At 41.0% G+C, this 23,198-nt stretch overlaps 1 protein-coding gene across 1 annotated transcript; it reads right to left on the bottom strand.

The window, feature by feature from the left end:
- Positions 1-1,881: 1,881 nt before the first annotated feature.
- slc4a8 (solute carrier family 4 member 8) lies at positions 1,882-22,755 on the bottom strand. The gene is made up of 26 exons (XM_026347005.1): positions 22,732-22,755; positions 22,471-22,654; positions 14,914-14,995; positions 12,989-13,141; positions 12,412-12,547; positions 11,737-11,897; positions 9,505-9,681; positions 8,216-8,307; positions 7,730-7,887; positions 7,521-7,608; positions 7,284-7,430; positions 7,033-7,133; positions 6,113-6,287; positions 5,883-6,016; positions 5,518-5,763; positions 5,220-5,325; positions 4,733-4,894; positions 4,532-4,645; positions 4,271-4,432; positions 3,913-4,164; positions 3,726-3,794; positions 2,787-2,960; positions 2,569-2,700; positions 2,382-2,482; positions 2,023-2,128; positions 1,882-1,887 (listed from the first exon to the last, which is right to left on the bottom strand). The coding sequence occupies exons 2-26, from the start codon at positions 22,507-22,509 to the stop codon at positions 1,882-1,884; spliced, it is 3,273 nt and encodes a 1,090-aa protein (XP_026202790.1). The 5' UTR covers positions 22,510-22,654; positions 22,732-22,755.
- Positions 22,756-23,198: the final 443 nt, after the last annotated feature.

Below are 23,198 nucleotides of genomic sequence, written 5' to 3'. Positions count from 1 at the left end.
TAGGCAATGATTTGCACTTTAGTATTTAGTTTGTGTACGTCTGACACCTCCGTGTGTCAAGCTCAAAAAAGGAGAGTCCTGATTCTACATTTACCAAAGAAAAGCATCAGATGTGACTCTGTTAGTAGAAAAGGAGGGGGAGCACATCACACTAGAACCTTGTTTATCCAATATCTTCCAATATTATGTAATGTTGACATTTCTTCTTTGGTACATAATCAAAGTGTTTTTAGGCTTCAAATGTTACAGTTTCCTGAACTGCCTTTATTCCACCCAGAGATAATGAGGTTCACAGATAAACAAGGTTCACTGGCAGAACAGGACCCTGATAAATGACCGTAATAGTTGTGGTTTGTTGAATTTGGTTTGGATTTCTGGGTAAATTATTGCTTTAAAGAAAAGTCTGCACCCCCTCGAAAAGAATTAAATAATTAATAGGCATTCAAAGGGACACACACACACACACACACACACGCACGCACACATACACATTTTCTGCTCTGGTTTCTCCTGATCTGACATCATCCAAAGTGCCTTACAGGAGCATTCATGACCTTGTCTGAGGTAAAGAAATAAGACACAGTACTAACACATGACAAACATTCAGTAGAACTACATCCTTCCTACACAATCATTAGTTCAAAGACAAACATCCATAAAGGGAAAACACTACACCTCAAAAAACACATGTTACTGATGCCCCTGCTTCACTTGAAGTGGGCCTTCTAACATGTACAGTTTTCAGTTTACATCATCACATTAAACTGACACAACATTTTATGGCCTGTAAGAGGATTTATCTACTGTATGTACTGAACCTGCATTTTTTTTTTTTTAATCTACAAAATAATTGACAATTCACTATTTTTAAAAAAGAAAAACACACAACACAGTAAATAAAAATAGGTTTTAGTAGATTCATGGACTTAGACAAACCTACTTAGGTTCAATAAAAAAAAAAAAACCTGGGTTATTTTTAAAAGAGCATTTAAGCTCCACTATGTTGCCCGGCTCAATATACAGATGAAATCTGTGTGTAGTTTCTGAGGGACCGGTGAAGTAGAGAGGTTACTGTTGTTGTGTGTGGGGGCTCTTCTAGCTTTGTGAGGAGCAAATGTATTTAAAAACACATCTGAGGATGATGATAACCTTTCCACATTACACTCTACTGCAGATTTAAGCTACTTACTCCTAGTTAAAACTGACGCAGTCTTTATTAGTCTGCTCCCATTTCTAAAAATGGAAAACAAACAAACCACAGCAGCACAAACTACAGCGTCCAAAATGACCCTAAAGATAAATCAACACTTTTCCGAAACGAATGACAATTGTATTAAAACATCTCTGTTTTAGCTGTGTGTACCTAATAAACTGGCAACTGGGCATATTCCTCATAAATATGGCTTTGGCTAATCCTAGTATTCCACCTAGAAGTCCACAGAAAGGTCTATATTTTTGTAGACAAACATCAGCTGTCTTTATATGAGCAGAAAATACATCATTCAGACATCTTGACTGACATATTCAGAGAGAGACACGGCTGTTACTGACTGAACTGTAAGTCTCTTTTGGGTGTTGTATCCAAATGAATGAAAGATTTAAAAATATATATTTCCTCACAAAGGCAGAAGAAAGTACATGTGTATGTCAACCCCCATGTGGCTATATTGCACCTTTTTTTAATATGTTTATTTTGTGGCTGTGTTTGCGAACAGTACTGTGTGTTACGGGTAGCTGGTAGAAATCATCAAGTTTCTCCAAACACTGAAGTGGCTGATGGTCGAAGCAGCCAAATAATGGCATCCTGTGATCCAGAAATACAGTCAAGTGGAGTGTGCCAGGACTGTGGACATCCTTTACTCATCTATGAATGCCATCCCTTCAATCCTGCACAGTAAAACACAAAAAGGCAAAGTTAAGACAGCACAGTTTGGTTCCCATCAATTTACCGTCGCATGCTGGAACAGCATGTGGAAAGCACAAAGGAATCGAGGGCAAGGACTGGCTTAGGTGTGGTCTTGCCTTCTTAGCAGCCACTGGACGAGAATCACTTTGATTGGAGCTGAGGGATTTCCACACCGTGGTTTTAGACATTTCGTCAGATATGTTAATCTCAGAAGGGTCACACCTGAGGAGCAGGGAGAGGAGGAGGGTATGATCAGAGAGCAGATAGGGGACAGAATGAGTAGGGACTCGATAGCACGCAATAATCACAGGATGCACTTGAACAGACCTCCACACAGAAAACAAGACAAGCATGCATATTAATGGACGGAAAGTGAAACATTTCTTTCTTAAACCTACCACTCTGATCATGTGGTCAGACTAAAATGTCCATCCTGTCGACTTTAGTGTGTTTGTGTAGATATGTTTGTACTCACTTAGGGTCATGTGCTTTTGGAGACTGGACAGGCTTGCTTCTCTCCATGGGAATCTCAACAGTAGTTGCTTCTTCTTTCCTTGTAGTGAGCATAACCTGCTCCTAATACACACATTCACACAACAAGCGTACACGGTCAATATGTGAATGCTTCTTTTTTCATCTAGATATTTAAAGATTTAGACTACCTCCTCCATCTTTTTAGATGCATCGTCAAGATTTTTTTTCTTCCATTCAGGCATTAAGTCATCCAGGTAACTTAGCTCTCGTTTGGAGAAACACAAGTCCAGCAGCTTGCGAATGAAAACCAGAGCCAGCACCTGCAGACATAGCAGTAAAAAGGCTGTGATCTAAAGGGAGGACATGGAGAAACTAGCGACCTAGAAGTTGGTGGTGGTCAACTCACCATCATAGGGAAGACAATTGCAGCGGGTGAAGTTTTAATGACCCAGAGAAGCACCAGACAGGTGAGCTGCGTCAGAGTGAACAGGTGCACCTTCCTCAAGGGGACATGTCGCAAGTAGATGAAGTCTGGCTGGTGCTTAGCTGGCATGCCAAACAATTTCAAACGGTCAAAGAACTGTAATAAAGTGATAAAGGTAAACACAGAAGGTAGGTGAGACAGAGACACAGAGGGCAAGAAGAAAAATGACTTAATAAGAGCAGAGTAAAGCCAGATGGTGAATACGGGGCAAGAATGAAGTGATTATGGGTGACAAATTTTATTAGAATGGCCTGACAGTTAACTCGCAGTTCTCAATAAATTGCAGCACAATTATTAAAACCAAGACAGGACGTAATGAGAGAGAGATAAGAAAAAAGCTGGGATGAAGAGAGAATAACACTCAGTTAGATTACTCATAGCTGACGTAAAAAGGATCTGCTCATAAGCAAATTTGATTAGTAGTACTGTAAATCAATTTGAGCATTTAAGATATTGTTCCTGTATATTGCTGGGATGTTGTATTGGCCAGTCCAAATGTTTTTTTGCTTATTGTAATTTTTTCAGCCTAATGATGGCCTCCTCCACTGGCATAGACACATCTTTGGACCTCATATTCCAGTAAACAACTACCAAATGCAGATGTAACACTCAGAAACACCTCCAGATTCATTTGATTAGTCATAAAGTAATGAGAAACAGGCCACAGCTGACCAGGCAACTGCTTGTCAGTTATTTGTTCCACTATATGAGAAAATATCAGTAATTCCTGAATGGTTGATGCCACATTTTTTTCAGATCCCTTGAAATAAAGCTGAAAGTCTTGATGACACTCACAAATTAATTGTTTCTGTATTCCATTATTTATGGACCTACCTGTCCATGTGTTAGATTTCACATTACCTGGATGCCTTTTAATGAAGACACTCCCATGTAGAGGAAAACACCATACAACACTGGCATAGGAATGAACTGGAAAAAGAAAAACACAGTGAACATCGGCTTTTGCAATATTATGACCAACTCCACTTCAAGACCACTACATGTCCCAGCCAGAAGAAGGCAGCATTGCATAGCTTGTCTGACTAACCTGCAGAGCTCCAGTCATGAATACAGAGCAGCCCATGAGCAGGAAGATGAACAGGCCAGTGAGCCTCTGCTCTCTAATGCCCAGGAAGCGAGGCTGCTCTCCTGGAGCTGAGCTCTCTGACTCCAGCTTCAGGCTGTTGACGTGAGAGATGGACAGAACCGTGGCTGCTACAAACCAGGGCAAGCCCATGATGGAGCACACTGCCAGCATCACCCCCACCATGAGAAGGTCTAGGTGGTACCCACAGCCTTTCTGCAACACGGAGAAGGATATATGCTGGTTCATATAGCTAAAGTATACAACCTACAAGTAAAAGCTATGTGATATAGCTATTAATGATCTGCAAACATTTTCTTGCCAATAATTTATGTTCTTTGCGGTTGATGATCACAGCAGTAATTTGTTGGTCCATGAAAATAAGGATAGTGCAGAGAAGAGCAGGAATAGAGGCAGCCAGGACTGTCCACCAGGGGTTGGGTCCTATTGGACTGATCAACCAACCTCGATCATCTCTGGTGGGCTGGAGGAAGACGGTAAACAAAAGTGAAGTCATGATTCGAATATAACTAAGCAGAGTTTTAAATCCAGATTTACATTATTAGTAGTATTTCTTCTATACCTGGAATTTGCTGGGAACCTTTAACTTCTGGGAAGGTACTCCAATGGCAGAGTCAAGCAGAACCATGACGACAATGGTGAGGAAGACCGCAAAGTCACTGATCATGGACCGCACCTGGGAACAGGATATGATATTCAAATCATTGGTTATTAAATGTAAATGTAAATATAATGCAGCAGAGAGCACTCAGAGGTTGATTACCTTGGTCGGAAAGTAACGACTAGTCTTGAATTGTTTGAGGAAGGCGGACATAAAAAACGTTGAGAAGAACAAGATGGTAGACCAGAAGAGAACATCTGGGGTGTAAGGGCCATGGTGGCCACACGCCGTCCCAACAAATTGACCCTGCAGACTGATACACTCCTGCAGAGGTGATATTAGAACAATTTTTTTAATAAATTATGACGATACTGAAGTATATGGCATATGCAGAAAAGAATAATAAAAGAGCTCAGTGCTCAGTTTCACGCACAGCAGTGAAATGTCAATTGACTGAATGTCAATGTCAGTGGAAAGGTCCTTAACAGATGTTAGCTTAGCTGCTCGAGGGGAGGTGAGGAGTTAGTTAACAAAAGTAAACACACCTGAGCAAATGCTGTGAGTGCTATCATGTGAAGGTTACAATGACATTAGACATCATTAGGAGTGGCTGAGTGTGTGTGTGTGCATTTGCACATTATTACGCTACCTTGACAGTAAGGTTGACCCAAGGTACAGCAGAGGCTGTAATGTTTCTCTCACTCCACATCTCTAAGGTTTTATTACTGGGATAATCAGGCTCTGCACACCTACAGCTATAAAGACACAGACACACACACAAATCAGTGTATGGTGGCTCATAGACACTGGAACTGCAGCGTGGAAGCGATCCTAAGACTTTTAGAGGAGAATGTGGATAGAGAATAAAAGAAATGAAAAATGAAAAACTCTGCCAGGTGAACATGCAGGTGAAAGCCAGAGGAAACCCTGAACACTGAGTCACTCACTACACCAGCGTGAGTTGGTCCAGATCAGTGTGTGTGTTGAAGGGGTAGATTTCTCCCAGGTGGAATAGCTTCTCCAAGGCCTCATAAATGAAGATGAGGCAGATGAGGGCGGCAAAGGCCTCCTCTGTAAACCGAGTGATGTAACACACCAGAGAGCTAGCATCGGTGGCAACCAACACCAGACACAGCAGGGCTGTCCACAGGCCGATGCAGGTTCTGAGAGACAGATAGGACAGTTTGTAGTCCCTGCATCAAAAGGAGAAGACAGGACAAAAAGGGGATTAGAAATGCTGATCTGTTTAGAGAAATAGATCATACAAAAAAATAAAAAAAACAAATAAAAGAAAAGCAGCTGTTGAACATACTTGCAGAACTTGAAGAGGATTTTCTCGAAAACAAGCACAGGACCGGTGCTGCCCAGGATGGTGAGAGGCTGACCAGCAAACAGAGAGTAGGCCACTCCAGTCATAGAGGCACCAAGTAACGACTCGATGGCACTCTAATGGAGGGAATGCAAAGGCCATGTCTTGTACATGTTGTTCTAAAAACCTTGGATTATGCAGCTACAGCATTTCAGTTTGTTTGTAAATCTTACAATGCGTCCCTCTGTCGCCTCCCCTAGCAGTCCTCCAAAGGTGATGACAGGTGACATGCAGGCACAGTAGAGGAAGAGGAAGGACGCCACACACTGGAGGCTAAGACCGTCCTTAAAGTCGCTCAAATAGAAGGGAGCCTTCCTTTTGATGTCCAGTATGAGGCCACCGAACAACCTGAGGAAAAATGAGGAACATTAGGAACAAACTGACGAGATGGGGTGACGTTAAGTTGATGGATTGTTATAAGAATTATATGATTTGGGTTTGACTAGCACTGACGTAGAGCAGAACATATTTAAGATTATTTCCATTGAATGTGAACTGTGCTCGTTCATTTTCTTTACTTTCTCTACATTTTAAATTGTATTTATTTTTGTTTGTATACAAACAATCTCCTAATTTACAAGAGATAACCAGCAAAATGTATCATTTAATGTTGTATTTTTTATATTTATTATACGTGACTTAATACTTGTTTAACATTTCTGTATCACTTCAGCATGGTTAAATCACCAAACTGCTTTTAACAGAGGTATTACAGCAACTCACTCTTTTAGAGATGTTTGGTGCATGAATGCCTTCAGGCTATCGCGCTTGGTGTCCCTTGTTTATCTGATCTCAGCTCTTGACACACCCAAATTTAGATTTGGTCACCCCAGCAACTGGCAATCATGGTGAGCACTAACACCACGGTAATGATCAGCGTCCCAGGATGTGAAATATCTCTTCAAAAATCTAACTGACACCTCACCCATGATTTTCCTCAGGCGGTTTTTATGAGAACATGTCCTGGTAGTCACCAAGGAGTATAACATGCTGCTTTTTGAAATCAGAATTTGCAATTTCTGTATGCATGATTGAATATAGCAAACATCACTGAAGCAGCAAGTAACAAGCCTGTGTAATAATAACAGGTTACCTTCCAGTTCTCTGCAGCTCTGGCCCGTGGTGCTCAGCATGCAGTTCTTCCTCTACCGGGCATGCTGTGCCATTAACGACTCCGGGGATTTTCCTCTTCTCCTGCAGGCAACCAATACCAGTCCAGAGACAGATGAATAATAATAACTATATATAATAATAAATAATAACTGTCTAAAACGAATACTGTCTGAACAGTCACTGTTGGTGTGTTGCACCAAACGGAAGCTGTAGCTAAACTCAAACTTTTACCTGAGAGGGGACGTTCTTAGGAGGCTCAATGCGGATGGAGGGGTCCCACTCTCCTGGTGGCAGGACAGTCACTTGGTCCAGAAACTCATCTATCCCAGCCAGCAGGTCAGTTCTGTCCTTTGCCTTGTATGCTACGTCATGGAAGATCTGGTGCACAGAAAAGGAAAGAGGACATTTAAAAGTCTGCATTCATAAGACTGATTTCTGAAATTAGGTTTTACTTTAGCAAGCTCTTACCTCATCTGTCATAATAGTTGCCATGGAGCGTCCAATTTCATGGTATTGCTGAGCCTTTCCATCTGGGCCCAGGAGAATGAAGAGGAACCTGTTAGCCATCAGCAGACAATATTAAGTATGCAAATGATTCAGGGATTATTGAACTTGGATTCATTCATTTTATGTCTAAAGGATTATTAATGTATCCGTAAAGAGTGGTGGCTGTCTACCTGGTAGGAATGGGGACCTCGGTGAGTCCAGTGAGCAACACGGCAGGGGAGAGGCGGATGAAGGCCACAATGGGCCTCTCCAGGAAGTCCAGCTCTCCCACTAACACATTGGAGGCCTCTGCACCCTCTGGGATCTTCTTCATGAAGTGCAGGTCAACCTGGTGAGGTAAAGCAAAGATTAGTATAGGTTGTGTTCAATGAGGCTGGGAAATGCTTTGGATAAATGTAGTTCCACTGTTGTTTCCTAGGAGGCGCTATGTGACCTAGTTGATTACATTGACAGCTCAACAACCATTGATCACAGATCTCATCACAGAGCTGCAGCTACATGTTGTACAACAGGAAAATGATTTGTCACTGCTGTTTTCAGATGCTTTACTTGGAATAAATCTACATTTTTGTCACACTAATATCTTGTGTCTTCACAGAGTTCAGATAAAACAAAATCACACTGATGTGAAAAATCCCCGCTGCTTGCCTGTTTACCTTGCTGAGGTCCATCTGAGTGCCGTCCTGCCCGGCACCATTCTTAACCGGCTCTGTAGCTGGAGGAGGCTGGGGAGATGTGGCTGGCCCTCCTGGATAGTAAAGGTATGTTTATATGTTTATGCATGTGCATTTTTAGACATCAGAGAGTCAGAGTCATTACATATATTTATTGGCCTGCCAAGTCACAAAGCGAGTTAATGCTCAGCTGCCAATACATTAGCTGTTTGCTTACAAACAGTCAAATGGCTTTTGGCAGCGTGTCCCAAAAAGCACTGAGTGACCATGTGGCTTTTAGAGATAGATTGAGACATTATTATATTGAAATACTTAAAATGAACCCCACTACATAATAGTTATTTTGATAACTATAATTAAAAGTTGTTTTCTTTTTGTGATAGCTCAACCTAATATTGACTGTCACTTAATGTAGGTTTAAGAGAAGGATTATTTATTTTGATAGCCTACAATTCAGCATGTTCATAACTAATATATTCTAAGATAACATCTTGTCTGTGAAGTGTTATTTCTTGATACTTTTGCCATTTCAATCATCAGGCTCAATATGGCAGTGCAACAGATGCTTCTCACCAGCTTGGCAAAAGCATCTCAGTGTTAATTACATGAATGAATACATGAATTTTCAATTTTGTTTTAGTCATTTCCTGAAAACTGTTATTTATTTCAGTTGCATTTTAGTATTCTTTATCTCAGTTTTATTCAGGATTTAGTCAGTGAATACCCAGTTTTAATTTTAAGTTTCGTTATAAGTTACCTTTCATGACACTTTTATGGCACAAACATGGACAAAAACACTTATTTTTTTTCCTGAACAAGCTCAATTTCATCACCTCGTATTATCATTCCATACTTAGGAGTGCAGCTAACCAACATAAACTGAATATTTGGACAGATGACTAGAACTTGTATTATATATGTGTGCTGCACATCTTACTGGAACAGTATCAAACAGCTACAGCCTGGGTGAGTATTAAAGTGAGTGATTACAACCATCAGCCAAAACAGTAACTCAAAGCGGTGGTTTGATCTTGTGATTTTTTTTTAATGCTGGTTATGATCGACAGGTGTCACACACACACAGTGCAACAGCTTGCTGCTTATGAGGCTGTAGAAGACCTGTCAAAGTGCCCAAACTGACACCTGGTGTGTGTGTTTAACTAAAGTTAGCATGGCTACAGGTATGACTTGTAGGGGCTACACTGATTTTGTAGGCAAGCCTGGTTTCACATCACGGCCAGAAAGGTGGTGATGTACAGTTTAAAACCAACCTGTCAGATGAGGCTCTGACTGTTTGCGGGTTCCCTCTGCGATGGAGCGTACGATGGGGATCAGATTCTTCTTCTTCTCATTCTGGTGGTGGTGTCTCTTCAGCAAGGCCTCACGCACCTTCACTCTCACGCTGTCGTCCAGCTCATGGGATGCCTCCTGGTGGTCCAGTACCATGTCTGCAACACAAGGACAGACTGATGAACCCTGACATCAGAGTACACTAGATTGATTAATATCACTGTCATCTGAGAACTTTTATCTAAGAGTTTCTCTAGAGTTTATAAGAAACCCAGTTAAGATGAAACCCTAATGTTTCAAAATAATATTATTTAAACACAATCGTTTAATTAAATATGCAATAACCTGCTGGGACGGGTTAAGAGTTTAATGCTGAATAAAAGGTGTGTGTACGAAGAGTAAGGTCAATACGTGCACAACATGCCTGGTCATGTGGGACTGCAGAGAATAATTAGCATCTCTGCATCACTACTCCTCTGATCTCTATTCCCCTCCTGAGTGTTTCCTTTTTTTTCCACTGACTAGCTGAGTAAGCATGGGACCCTTCTGTCCATTCCTCCTTAATTTCCTCGTTTACAGTCAATCAGACACACATACACATATTCACACATACACTGCAGTGCCTGCATTCGTGCAGAGCACACGACAAGGACAGTGCTAATGTGGAGCTCATCCTCAGTATAATCAGCCGTGTTAATGGGGACAGTGACAGGAAAATTGCATAAAGGAGCCTGAAATGAAATTAAGATTTTCAGTGTGCACCTGATGTAGTCTCCACTTACACTACAGATGTTTGAAATGGGAAAGGTTATTTTTAATATAAGACTACAGCAGCTCTGCCTCCTCCGGTCTGTCACCTGTCAGACGGCCATTAGATAATTTTATAACATGTCATATAACAGTCACTGGTACATTTAATATGCATTTTACATTCCAATCTAACGTTATACTTATTGTTACTACTAAATAGTTTAAACTGTCCTTTGGGAACTAAGAGGTTCCTTCTTGTGTCTGATGATATACTGTGACTGGTAGAGCGTGGAATATACCTTTTGTGCACATTCATTGATTTTCTCACTCACATAGTCTTGCCACACTTCCGAAAATAAACAGGCAAATATATAAATAACTTTCTAAACATGTTGGCTATGATTTAGAGTCCAGGTGCAGGAGTCTCATGGAGAGGAGGGGGAAGTAAGAAAAGCAGTAATGAGTCGGAGATGAGGAATTAGTACAGGCAACAAGGCTGTTCACATCCTGACCACGAGGAAGACGAGCGAGCGCTGACCTTTGTTTGCACTGAATGTACAGCATATGACTGTGTATGTGTGGAAAGGGATGTGAAACATATTTATATAATTCTTTGCATTTGTTTAATTTTCCTCGAAGATGAATCTGTAGATATGTGTGTAAATTATCCAAGCAATTTAGTTTAGTTTCATTGACGTACACAGATAGTGCTTATCCATTCATACGTTTGCATGAAAATACAAGCGTGTAGTTATTTGCATACTTGCACGCAAATGAGTTTGGACTTTGATAGCAGCTTCAACAAATTGTGTATTTAATGCAAAGCAGGATCAACTCAGACTCAGCAAACGTCTTGGGTCAGCTCTAATATTTCAGTGAAACTACCACCAACACCGAACCCTAACATTAACTTCATCACTTGACCATGTGTGACACTGGATGGTTATGTGTCTGTTAATGTCATAAGGACTTATTTGAAAGTCAAACTTCTCTATGACGGACACTTTGAGGTGATGTGTGTCTGTGTGTTTCTGAATCCCTAAATTATTCTTCCCTCAGGCCTGTACTGTCTTTGCATCCCCTTTCTGAGGAGGACAAATACATTTGTAATAGAAATCCAGCAGGCATTTCAGCTGAGATGTAGAGTGTGTTTTATGTCAATAGATGTCAGATCATATTTTTTCTCATGGACAACCAATAAGTCACTTTAAAGAGCAAGACAGTGAGAGAGGGCAGGAAAGGACACAGTGAAATTGTGTCATTTGAGTTTGAAGGACAGACACCACCACGATGAATACTGAGTTCTTACAAGGTCCTAATAGCAAATATTTCAGATGCAGCTTGGAACTTTTGTCTGTAGAGTAATAAAATAATGTCATGATATTCTGTGGTCACGTAAAACATGGATCTGAAATAGAACTCACAAATTCATTGTTTTAGTTCTTAGCTGGAGAAAGTCTCACCTGCAATCTCTTCGATGCAATCAGCACGCATGTCAAGTAGCACGCTTCCGTTGATGATGCAGCTGCGCAGCTCAAACAGGCTGTGGAGGGAGAGAGTAGCAACGTAAGGCTTGCTCCACCTCTCCCCACCATCCTCCACATCTTCCTCAAACTTCAGCCACCTGCAAAATAAGGAGAGACATCACACTTCTTGAATGACATGAAATGACATTTTGACATTAAATTTGTTAGTAATTAACATGCAATTACTCATGTGATGACTTAAACGTTGTGTAGATTAGCTCAGTGCAGCCAAGAATTGGGAAGCATTAACCTTAAAATTAAAAGATGTGTTCGCATTGAACACATAATCGGTTTTACATCTTTTACCCTGTGTTTAACACTAATTCCTAACATAAAGGATCTCTGACGTATGCTAACCACCCAATGTGAGGAAAAAGTTTGCCATTAGCACATGAAACTATAAGTTGGCATCATCAAAGCAGTGTTTGTTTGTATGGTTTTTTTTTTTTATTTGTTCTCTCTTTGGAGCTTTTTGCCTCAAGCAAACCAACCAAAAAATGATCCTCTAAGCTTTAAATGTAACTACCGCTGCTTTGTAACGGTACAGCTGTAGAGCTATCGAAGGTTTATTGCCAGGCGTTGTTGCCAAGAGTTCCCAGAGGAAATCCTGACCTGGCTGTTTCCTTCCACTCAGCATCCTTGCCATCCTTCACACAGATCTCATCCAGCTCAGTGAAAAGCTCGTGGGCCACATGTTCAGCATCCTCCTCCGTGCCCAGAATGAACTGAACCCGCTGGGACGGTGTGTCTGATGTGAGAGGATGAGCAAGAGGAGGAAGAAAAAGGTGAACCGTGATTCTCCGAAGACTTTTACAAATGCAGACAGCACTACTCGCTTTGCCACTACATGACTACTGGGCTTAGACAAGACATACTGACAGGACCAAGCGAAAACATTGTGTATACACACACACACACATACACACAAATGTACCTAAGCACATGCACACACACATGCAACATGCTTACTAGTTCCTGTGCTTTGGCAGCTAATTAGTGGTTTGTCAATTCTAGCCCGCAGTAATGTTTGTGGGAAGTGGCCACAGTATCGATAGGCCTTGTTTTACAACAAATAGTTCCTCTTGTGGGAGATGAACGTGCAGAAGTATGCATGTATGTTGTACACTGACTTGTAAGCAAAGTGTTGGAAAAGTAAGACACAGAAGATGCTTGTGTCTGTGTGTGTTACCATGACTCGAGGTGGCGGCGTCACTTCCGTCACTTTGTTGCATTGCGTTGCTTCCTGCCCGTCTGTCTCTCTTTCGGTGGCGAGAGCCATGGGGTTTGTGGTGACGATGACTCTGCCTGGGCATTCGAACACCCACAAACAGAGTCCTGTGACCTGAAAAATGGCACTTTGTCATTTAAAATAATACAAAAATACAATCCACTATGCAAAACACAGTCACAAAAATGTTCTTTTTAAATACATGTTTCTCTTTGGCTTTTTTTAACAGATCAACACCCTGCTTTCTGTCCCACATGAGTCTCAAACACTGCCGTCTGAAATTATAATCAGTGCATTTAGTGCGTACAATCTGCTATATTCTCAAGAATGCATGTGTCATGGACAATAATGGAGTATATATTGGATTTCAGTGCAGACTTCTAAAAATAAAGGATGAATTGTTAAAACAATAGATGGTAAAATTAGCTTTGCAGATTGCTATGAATAAAATGGAGACTGAGGCAGTTTAACATGTACGTGTGTATGTGTGCATGTGTTTGTGGGGTGCAACAAGGACTCAAAGCTGCTGAGCTGCAGCTGAGCTTTCCATCTCTGTACATGTTCATATCCCTGCAGGAATGCAAACAATAGACCTAGTGACACACACTAACACACACACACACACACTCATCTTTCTTTCCACTCCGATAATAGATCACCTCTTCAAGCCTCCTCTGGATAGAGAGATGATTTATTATTAATGTTCAGCTCTATTCATCTCCAGCAGACAATAAGATAACATATCTGTATGCTCAAAACAACTCACACTGTAACCTATCTACATGCATGCGCACATACAAATGATAGAAAAGACTTAATCATGAACAAACCTTGTGATATGACACTGTTTGGTCTCATTAAATATTTATAACACAAGTGGCCTTAGAAAATCCACTGAATGCTCAGTGAGGTCAGGTCACCTGAGCGGTCAGACAAATGTCTCATGCTGATACTAATTCAACCTAGTAAGATCGCAGGCAAGACTTTTGTGGACGAGTGACCAGGTGCTCATTCAGACATGAAGCCAACACGTTCAGATGCCGTCAGAATAAGGACTTTAGAATGCTTCGCATGCAATATATGTCTAGAAATATAATTTGAAAGAACAGTATTTGTATTTCCATTGTTTAAGGTGCCATATTTCCACTCCTCTACATTCTGCACATCTTGATTCACTCCTTTCAATCAGTCGGAGATATTCAGTTACATTAATACAGACTGTTCAGTAAGTGCAAAGAGATATTTTCATTATGCACATGCCGTTGCCAAGTCTCTGTTGGACCTTTAGAGAAAGTGACAAATGATAAAGGTCTGATATGGAAATGCAGAGATATTGATGTCTATGCTTGCTGGTGCTTAAAAAGATCAGAAAACCAAAATCATACAGAAAATGCTGTATATGTAAAAGACACTTCAACATCAAACCTACTTTTGCTGCACAGTGGTTTAAAAGCATACTGCTCCTGTCATTCAGTGATTTACCAGCAGAACTGCAGATGTAAAAGGCAAAAGCTTTCTGTGACTTCACTGACTCAGAAGCGGACAGATGTACAGTAGAATATCTGAATATTTGTTCCCTTAGAGAGCAGCGCAGCTGCTTCAGTGTTAGTGATGCTTTGAAGTTGAAGTTAGTTGTGCTGATAATAGTAACTTTAGAGCCCCCCAACAATCTGAACTGTACATTGTACAGGTCCAGGGGAGTGTAAGCAAACATCTTTTTACAAACCATTTAATATTCTATTGTAAATTTAAATAGGTGCCTAATCCCCTAGATTTATATCTGAATTAAACTAAACTAATTTCATTAAAATCATTTGAAAAATGTAGGTCAACTGTTAAGTGAAGGGTTTGACACCTTTTTTTTTCCATCTGTGTAGATTACTCACCTTCTAGTTCCTCCTTCTCATAGTGAATGTTCAGTACTGAGCTCGTTCCTCCCTGGTCTACCACCACCTCCTCGTCTGGCCTCTGATGGACACACAGACACACAGATGATTTAGAACATGTGCTAAGTCAAATGTCAGTGTTCTCCAGTGTTTCACCCCACTCGCTAAGTTATGTTGCTGTATGGTTGTGTTGTCTTTGAGTTGAACTTTGTAAAACAGCTTCAGCCCTTTAAGATCATTTTGTGAAATGAGACCTGAAAGGTCATTATGTCCAGAAGTGTCAAAGAGTCAAACTATGATGCAGTAACAGAACCACATATTGGCCAAATTGGCAAAAGCTTTTCAACAAAGAGCATCAAATTCCAGACAGTCTATTCTCAGACCGTCTGGCGTGGACACACAGTGAAGGGCACACACACACACACACACACACATACCAGGGGTAAACAGGGCATGAGTCAGTTGGACAATGTGCTAGGCTATACTATCTAGCAGAAATCAAATCAAATTAGCAGAATGCCACATCAATCAGGCTGCAGGATGTTGTTGTGTTTTACTGTCCTTTCTCGGTAACAGTGCTTTTTGATCACGTGCTATAGTATAGTGTGCATCGTCCGTCGGACCTGTGATAATGAGGGCAGGGAACTGTAGGAGCTTCTATAGCGGCTCTGGAGTTACGGTGCTGTTCACAGTGGCCCTTGCCATGCCTCAGCACAGGCACATGGAACAGTAAATCTTTAGTTTCTTATTTCTGGGACCATAATACTTTCTATTAAAACAATGAGCACATGCCACTGAACGTTTAAATCAGTTAATCCTTTATTTTCTGTAAAAGAAATGTCACCTTTGATGCCGGTAAGATAATAGACACATTATGCAAATGAACATTGTGAGTAAAGTATATTAAAAGCTAGTTAGAGCTGCAATCAATACAATCAATGGCTGAAATCGATAAATAAATCCAAATGAAAGGTTGAAGGGTTGCATAAATGTCTGCCAACAGCAATTTACAGGGGTCGATGAGTAACCTTTAGGTGCCCACAGACACATGCTGTTATATACATCCAGCGCTCAACATAATAGATGTTTCCACCCACTCTATATGAGCACATGATCTGCATGTACTGAATGTGATTCTTTGAGTGTGTGCGGGGTGGTGGACGCTGAATTGGCTGGTACAGAACATCAAATCTGGCACCATTTACAAAAGAACAGTGCAGAATGTTGAACTTAAACTTGGTATTATGACAGGAGCATGTAAAAGCAGGTCCCAGTGCTCTAGCCAACCTGACATTAAGCAAGAAGCAGGGACCGGTTTCTACTCAGTCTCAGGGCCAACACACATTCACACGTCTGGGCAGCTCAGAATCACCTAACCCTCCAGAATACCACGGGGAGATTGTATAAACTCCACATAGAAAGGTCACAGTCACATGGTAGCTTTGATCCCTGAAAACGCTTACTGTGAAGCAACAGTGCTAACTACTGCGCCTGCAATATTTACATGTACACAGAAGTCCCTGGACATATTGTTTTTAATCTCCTGTCTCATTTGTTCAACCTCTCAGTGCTGCAGAAAACTGAACAGTTAGTAAGAGAAGATCCCAAGATTGTGATAAGAAAAACAATTTATCAAGCAGATGGATAGAAGTCTTACTTTAATGCAAACAATACATCTAATTCAACAATTTGCTATATCCCCTGTCCTGTATCAACACAGACAACCATTTGTCATTCATAAAATAGGTGGAAAAAGAAATCTGGGATCAAGACAACCACTTAATTTACTGGTGTAAGTAGTTTGTCACTGCCTCCTTTACTATTCTCCACCCAGTCAGTCCAGTGGGATTCCTTTCTCTTTCCATGACTGAGTGCTTCTTGATCCCAAGACATTTCTGTCCTTTTAAAGAATAAGGACACTTAATTAGGAAAGGCATGCTTGGGCCAAACACTCAGTGAGACTCATTTTAAGGTTGTGAGGTTGTGTAAGTTGAGGAAAGTGTGGTGACACAAAAAAAAAATCATACAGCAGCCAGCAGTGTAAGGAAACTACTCAGTGTATATACTTGTATATACATAAATCATGCGTGTATAATCATATATATGTTAATTGTTAAAGTTAAAATAAGCTCCACTTTTACCACCTGAAAATTGACCAATGCATGGTTTTGGCTGTTTTGGTTAATGCAGCATTTACTGCACGATATCTAACAACGAGCAGACAGAAAAATAGCCACAAACATTTATTTATTACCTGTAGCAGATCATGTAGAAAAGATATTAGCTCAAATTGAGTTAAACTTACTTCAGGAAACACAGTGTCTACACTACACTACACACTTTGGTGTTAGATGTTGAGAAAAAGCTAGAAAATGTGTTGAAGTACATGGTTTATATCGACAAGGTATATTTACATGTTTAACTGTATAATCATGGTAAATACATCTTATGCATACACACATCCACTGGCCAAATCTGCAGTGTGTGGGTTTGGGATCAGGCTGGAGGCAGTTGGCTCTAATATAGCAGGAGCTTTACCAAACATATAGACACGCAACAAGAGAGAGAGTGCATGAGAGGAACCTCTCTCCCAGAGAGGATGGTGGACTATTATCAGTTAGTTTGCATCCTTAGACAGAGAGAGAGAAGGACCATCTTTTGTCTGTGGGATCAAATTGCACTATTGCATATCCGTGCCATGGTTACGATAGTTTACACTCTTCATAACACAATATGACTCACAGCTCCCGGTCACAGTTTACTGAGAAACATCCTTCTTAGGGACAAATTTATGCACGTGTACATTTTAAGCGGGCTAATGGTTCTCTGTCATTGACAATAAACCCCCCTCCGCTGTGTCACATTAAGTGCTCAAGCTAATCACAAAGCTTGGTGAGCACATTCATGACGTTCGCAGCATGCACACATGTAATTTTCCACTGATGGGTCTTATAGGTGCGTTTTGCTGCCTGGTTCTATCTCCTGGTAACCATCCCGTTTTATTTGCTTTTGTCCTCTTCCTTTGAATCAACCATGGTGCTTTGGAGAGTCTGTGATTCAATAATCATTTCCCACACAGATTAGTGCCACCACAACATAGAAGTGATTCATAGCTGGCCCCAGAATGGCTGTCTGTCCTTGAGTTTCTGTCCTCTGCAAGCATATCACTGTTAACCACTCGTGGCAAACCCACACTGGAGCTGCCTTCTGGCTGGATATCGAAAGCACATGATACAACGAATGCCAAATCAAATGACTCGAGGATACTGATGTGAGTTTTAAAAGATAAAAAATAAACAGAAGAACTTAAGAGCATTGTATTCTTACAGTCACACAACTCGCAGCACATTTTGCTTGAGTTAAATTCTTCTTTGGTAGCAATTTATTATTATTATTAATTGTAGCCTGCAACGTTTGCCCTTCCAGAATATCCAACATGATAGTCTAGTGTTTTAGCATTTAAAAGCCAAAAGTAAAGAGATGATTTACAACTCATAACTCGTCATAACTAAACAAATACAAGATTTACTCCCTGGCAGGGAAGACTGTGAGAGATGTTAGATTCCCAGAGTAGAATTGAATAGTTGCAAACAGTTTCCTGTTTTGATGCTCTTGTGATGCAGAAAGTCATGGAAAATAAATAATAGTACGAGTTCCCTTATTTCATGTGCTGAGCTCATGGCTTTTCTGCCCAGGAAACGTGTCCAAGTGTTGTCAGTGAGAATTTGGTTGTTTAGTAATCCTGGCACTTCAATATTCCTGGGAATAAATCAAGTTTTTCTTGGCAACAACTTCATGCAAAAGGAGAAGCTGTAATGTATGACATTGGAAACACCAAACTGGTCATCATCCTAAACAAATAGAGCAGCAGTGATTTTCACCCCAGTCCAATCAATGAGCTGGACCCACAGTGCCCTTTCACTCCATCAGGGTTATGAGTGGAGCCCGCTACGGTGGAATGAGGCCTGATGGCTACTATTAAGAGGTCCAGGCCAGATCGAGAGGTGAGAAGACACATCACAGACACTGGCTATTCTGGAGAGACATCAGCAGCAAGGTGAGAAGGACATCACACAGTCAATGTAATTGATTGATAATAATTCAGCAGCGTGGGCGAGACATCTATCATTACTGACTCAAATGACCATCCTGGCTGTTAAAATGACCTCTTTCCCTTTAACAAAGCACCTGTTTCTCTTTTCTATAATCATAATCACCAATCGCATTGTGCTTCTCTCCGTTTTTCTGTTTTTTACCTGCTCACACCACCAAGCTGACCCCTCTCTCCTCTCCTGCCAGGAGCACCCTGAACTGACAGCAGGGACACAGATCTCGACTCAGACAACTAGGCCTGTCACTTCCAGACTGAGCTTCGTGCCTGAAAGCCATGGTTGGCAGTCATGGTGACACAGTCTGAGTCTATTGCTGTGACTTCTCATAGCAGTGCACCATCACTAATCTCCTGTGGAGACACATGTGACGGAGCTTCATTCAGAGGACGGGTTAACATGAATGACTGAAAGGAAAAGGAAAGAAATGGTGAAAAGATGAGAGGGAAAGGTGGGAGCAGGAGAGGGGCGGTTGTTGTGGCTGCTTCAGCCCACGGGTATTATGAGTCATACACACCTTATTCAATAGCATACAGACAATTCAGCCTCTCCACAGTCCTCGCACTGTAATTGTTTTCTTTCTTGACAGATTACCACAGTCAGAGTTTGCTCTGACGGTGAAAGATGGTAACATATATAATTATATATTATATATATTTATAAAATAAAATTGAAATGACTGAAAATGTAATCTATAAGCAAACAATAAAGGGGTTAATTTAGTGGTTTTAGATTATTCTTAGCCATCTAGTTGTGATCTAAAGACTTACAGTTTTATCAGTTTTCTGATTAGTGAGAAGTTTAAACCTCTCTTTCTCTTTCATTCTTTCAGTCCAGTACATTCTTCCATGTGGTGTATAGAGGACATTAAAATATTAAATTAGCAGTTATGAAACAGGTCACAAATGAAAATATGAGCAAAACTAAAGTGCTGCACATTCATTCCTCAGACTGGATCGCACTCACTAAATGGGATCCGCTGCCACCAAACTGATTAAAATAAAAGCTCAGGACTGATGCCAAGTAGATACTGTAAGATTGAAACAGGGACTGTTCTTGTGTTCAGCAGTTAAACCAGAGACAGATTTACAATTGTAGTGCCACAAGTTAAAACACAACTGGAACTACAGTCACAGTTTCTTGATGATGTACCACACAGACACATGTGTTTGTGCCACATATACTGAACATCTCACACTGGCTTAGCTAGGTTCAGTTAAAGGACAGTATTGTACAGTGGCAAGAAAAAGTATGTGAACAATAAAAAGTTCTAATTAAAGACATAAAGATCAGATTTTTTGTATTACTATTTTAGGCTCATTATACTTCTTGATACTCTTGACTGAACAGATCACATTTTATGACAAATTAATGCAGAAATTCCAAAGAGTTCACATACTTTTTCTTGCCACTCTATGTCAGTGCACTGTAGTATGGTATGACATTGTGCTCAGTTTGTTGTTTGCTGTACAATGGATTATTGATTTCCAAGCATCTGTGCATATTAATAAATAATAGCGGAAAGTGAGGAAGGAGATTTTCTATCAATATTCTTCTTCTGTGTGATGCAGTTATAGGCTAAGCATCAATGACACTAAAAAACGCTCAATACCCACTGAAAAACAAAGAGGCCGTTCTGCATTTCACTACATGTACTGTACCTGCGCTTGAAGACTGTTAGTCAGATAATAAAATTCTGAGAGGTTTTATTACCTCAGTTATTAAACTGTCAATAAAAGTCATCTGTAAGGATTATTCAACACCTATATCCAAATGCTGACATCACCAGGAAGGAGGAGCCGTACCGTGTAGCGTCAGATGTTTTCTTACATGCTTTTATTTACTCTGACAGAGCAATGTCCTCATAATTTAGCTTCAGTGTTCACTTTCACATTAGACACATACCACTGTTTTTCACACTGCTGAGCAGCTTCTCAACTCATTAGAGGTGAAAACTCATTACAGCATTTGCTTAACAACTTCATTTGAATTCAGAGGCATCGGTACTTTGATTCTACCTACATGTCGAATAGAAATATTGTACTTTAACAGTACCACTATATGGACATTATCTTTATTTATAAAAACATCCTGTAAATGCAAAACTTATAATAGACCCTCAAAATGTGATGTATTACGGTAGGTTTAAGTGCTCATCAGTATATTCTGTAGTAGAGCTCAAAACAACTGGCAGCTACACATTTGAATAGTTTTTCAATTGAAAAAAGCCAAACATGCTCTGATATATACTATCTATCCTTGGAACAATTCAACAGTGCTTTGGCAAAGATTTCAACAGGTTTCACGTGGAGAGAATGGCAAAGACACCGGTCCATGCTGACTGACCAGATGCCACCAGCTGATATGGAGGAGAGACAAACTTACAGGTTGTGTGTGCTGTGACAGTAAGCTGGCACAGCCACAATGTCTGAAGAGTGAGGCTCTCTGGCACTTTCCCTACCCTGTCTGCAAGCTAAGCTAATCATATCAGAGACTTTCCAGCTCACCTCTGGTCCTTCTCCACCTGTCTCCTGCCATGGACAGGATAAATCATTATGATGCCATGACTCTGTTGGGAAAGGGTACATTCAGTCCTTCAAGCTAGAATACAGAATATATTGGTGGTTATAATGAAGCTATAGAAACATTACTGCAGCCAGCTTGTTCAAACATCCCTGATCTCTGAGCTTATTCATTTGCCCTTACTGAGTCCCTCTTTTCATCCATGTCATTAGGGACCTGATAATGGATCATATCATCATATCACATCAACGTGACATTAAGGTCAACCCAGATCCCCTTCAGAAGTCACAACCTTTCCTCCCCCTGCTGAGATAGACTCATAACCAGCATGTATGGAATAGGACACTGAGCACTGTGCCCTGTGAGGATGGCGTCAAGGTCATTTGATGAGAAGTGAGAAAATAACAGTCTGTCTTAGCGAGAGTCTGCTGAAAATCCAGCAGTGTGTCCATTTCCTGCTCCTCCTCACATGGTAGTTCAGGAGGAGCAGCTGCATGAGCGCTGGGTTTGTCTAATCAGTCATCCGCTGCACTCTTACTATAATATATGTGTTTGAGTGAGAGTCACAATGTGATTTCTTAGTGCATTACTGCACATGTTAGCATCTCACAGCAACAATATCAACAGCATCCTCCGCATACACCATCCTGCAGGGTAGGAAAGCCGACACAACTTGGCAAACATGAAGTTCTCTCTGACAGAAATGTGGCAACATCTGTACATTTAACACAATGCAGCAACAGGATTGAAGAAACAGGTGAGCACTGAAAAGTTCCTAAGATTTTTACACAGCCCATCGAGCCAGCAGGACACTCGGAGTTTAGAGAATTTCCAAGTGAGAGGTCCAGTTGGAGGAGCCTGTGCACAGCCTGCTCCCAGCGCCAAAGCAACGCGCCATGCATTACACATTTAAAGGGCACTTTACCTGGTAGCTCAGTGTGATCTCAGGGTCGTTGACGGGCATATTCGTAGCCTTTTGGTTAAACCTGCTGTTCAGTGTTCGCGGAGTGTCAAGGTGAGACTTTCACAGGGACCGATTAGCCTCTGTGCGCTCTCAGGACGCGTCGAAAGAAGCAGTCAGGGGTTGGTGACATCGGCTGCCTCTGTTTCTGCAGACATGTTGAGGATTAGCATCTTTTCCAGGTGAGGAACCCAGCAAAAAAAAAAAAAAAGGATAAATTTGTACCCTGTGTTGTGATGATTTCCCGGCCGCGCTTCCAGCTCCCCCTCCCTCCTGTCCTGGCTGTGGACGCAGGATGCAGAGAACATCACTGCAGCCTCAGCCAATTAGAGCGCAGATGCTCACAAAGGGCTGCGACGCACTGCTGCTACCCAACACAATAAAGCCAGTAAAGACCATGGTGAGCTACAGATACTTCAGTCCACACAGGGTCCATTTGGCAGCGTCTCACGTTTCAGCTGCAACGTGTGCATCACTTCTTCATTTGAAAACCCAACTGGAGGAAAAAGGTGCTGTGGCTTTTGTACACGAGTAACTCACAATTACAGAATAAACGTCTACTAAAACTGGAGCAGAGACTTCTTATTCACCTTTGTGGTTTTCATAACAGTGCATTATATTTTATAAGACTAAACTATGTTCTACATGCAAATAATAATCTGTATAGTAACTTTACAGCATGAACCAGAGCG

Source organism: Anabas testudineus, chromosome 5, assembly GCF_900324465.2.
Source record: "Anabas testudineus chromosome 5, fAnaTes1.2, whole genome shotgun sequence".
Lineage (NCBI taxonomy): Eukaryota > Metazoa > Chordata > Actinopteri > Anabantiformes > Anabantidae > Anabas > Anabas testudineus.
Note: the sequence above shows the minus strand (reverse complement) of the source record. Positions and strands in the feature narration are given on the sequence as shown.

Coding starts and splice junctions, on each gene's coding strand:
- slc4a8 (XM_026347005.1), bottom strand. CDS start 22,509: ATGCCCGTCAACGACCCTGAGATCACACTGAGCTACCAG. Junction 9,682..11,736: donor TTGCATCGAAGAGATTGCAG/GTGAGACTTTCT, acceptor CTTGTGTTGCAG/ACATGGTACTGGACCACCAG. Junction 4,646..4,732: donor GTCGTTACTTTCCGACCAAG/GTAATCAACCTC, acceptor TCCTGTTCCCAG/GTGCGGTCCATGATCAGTGA.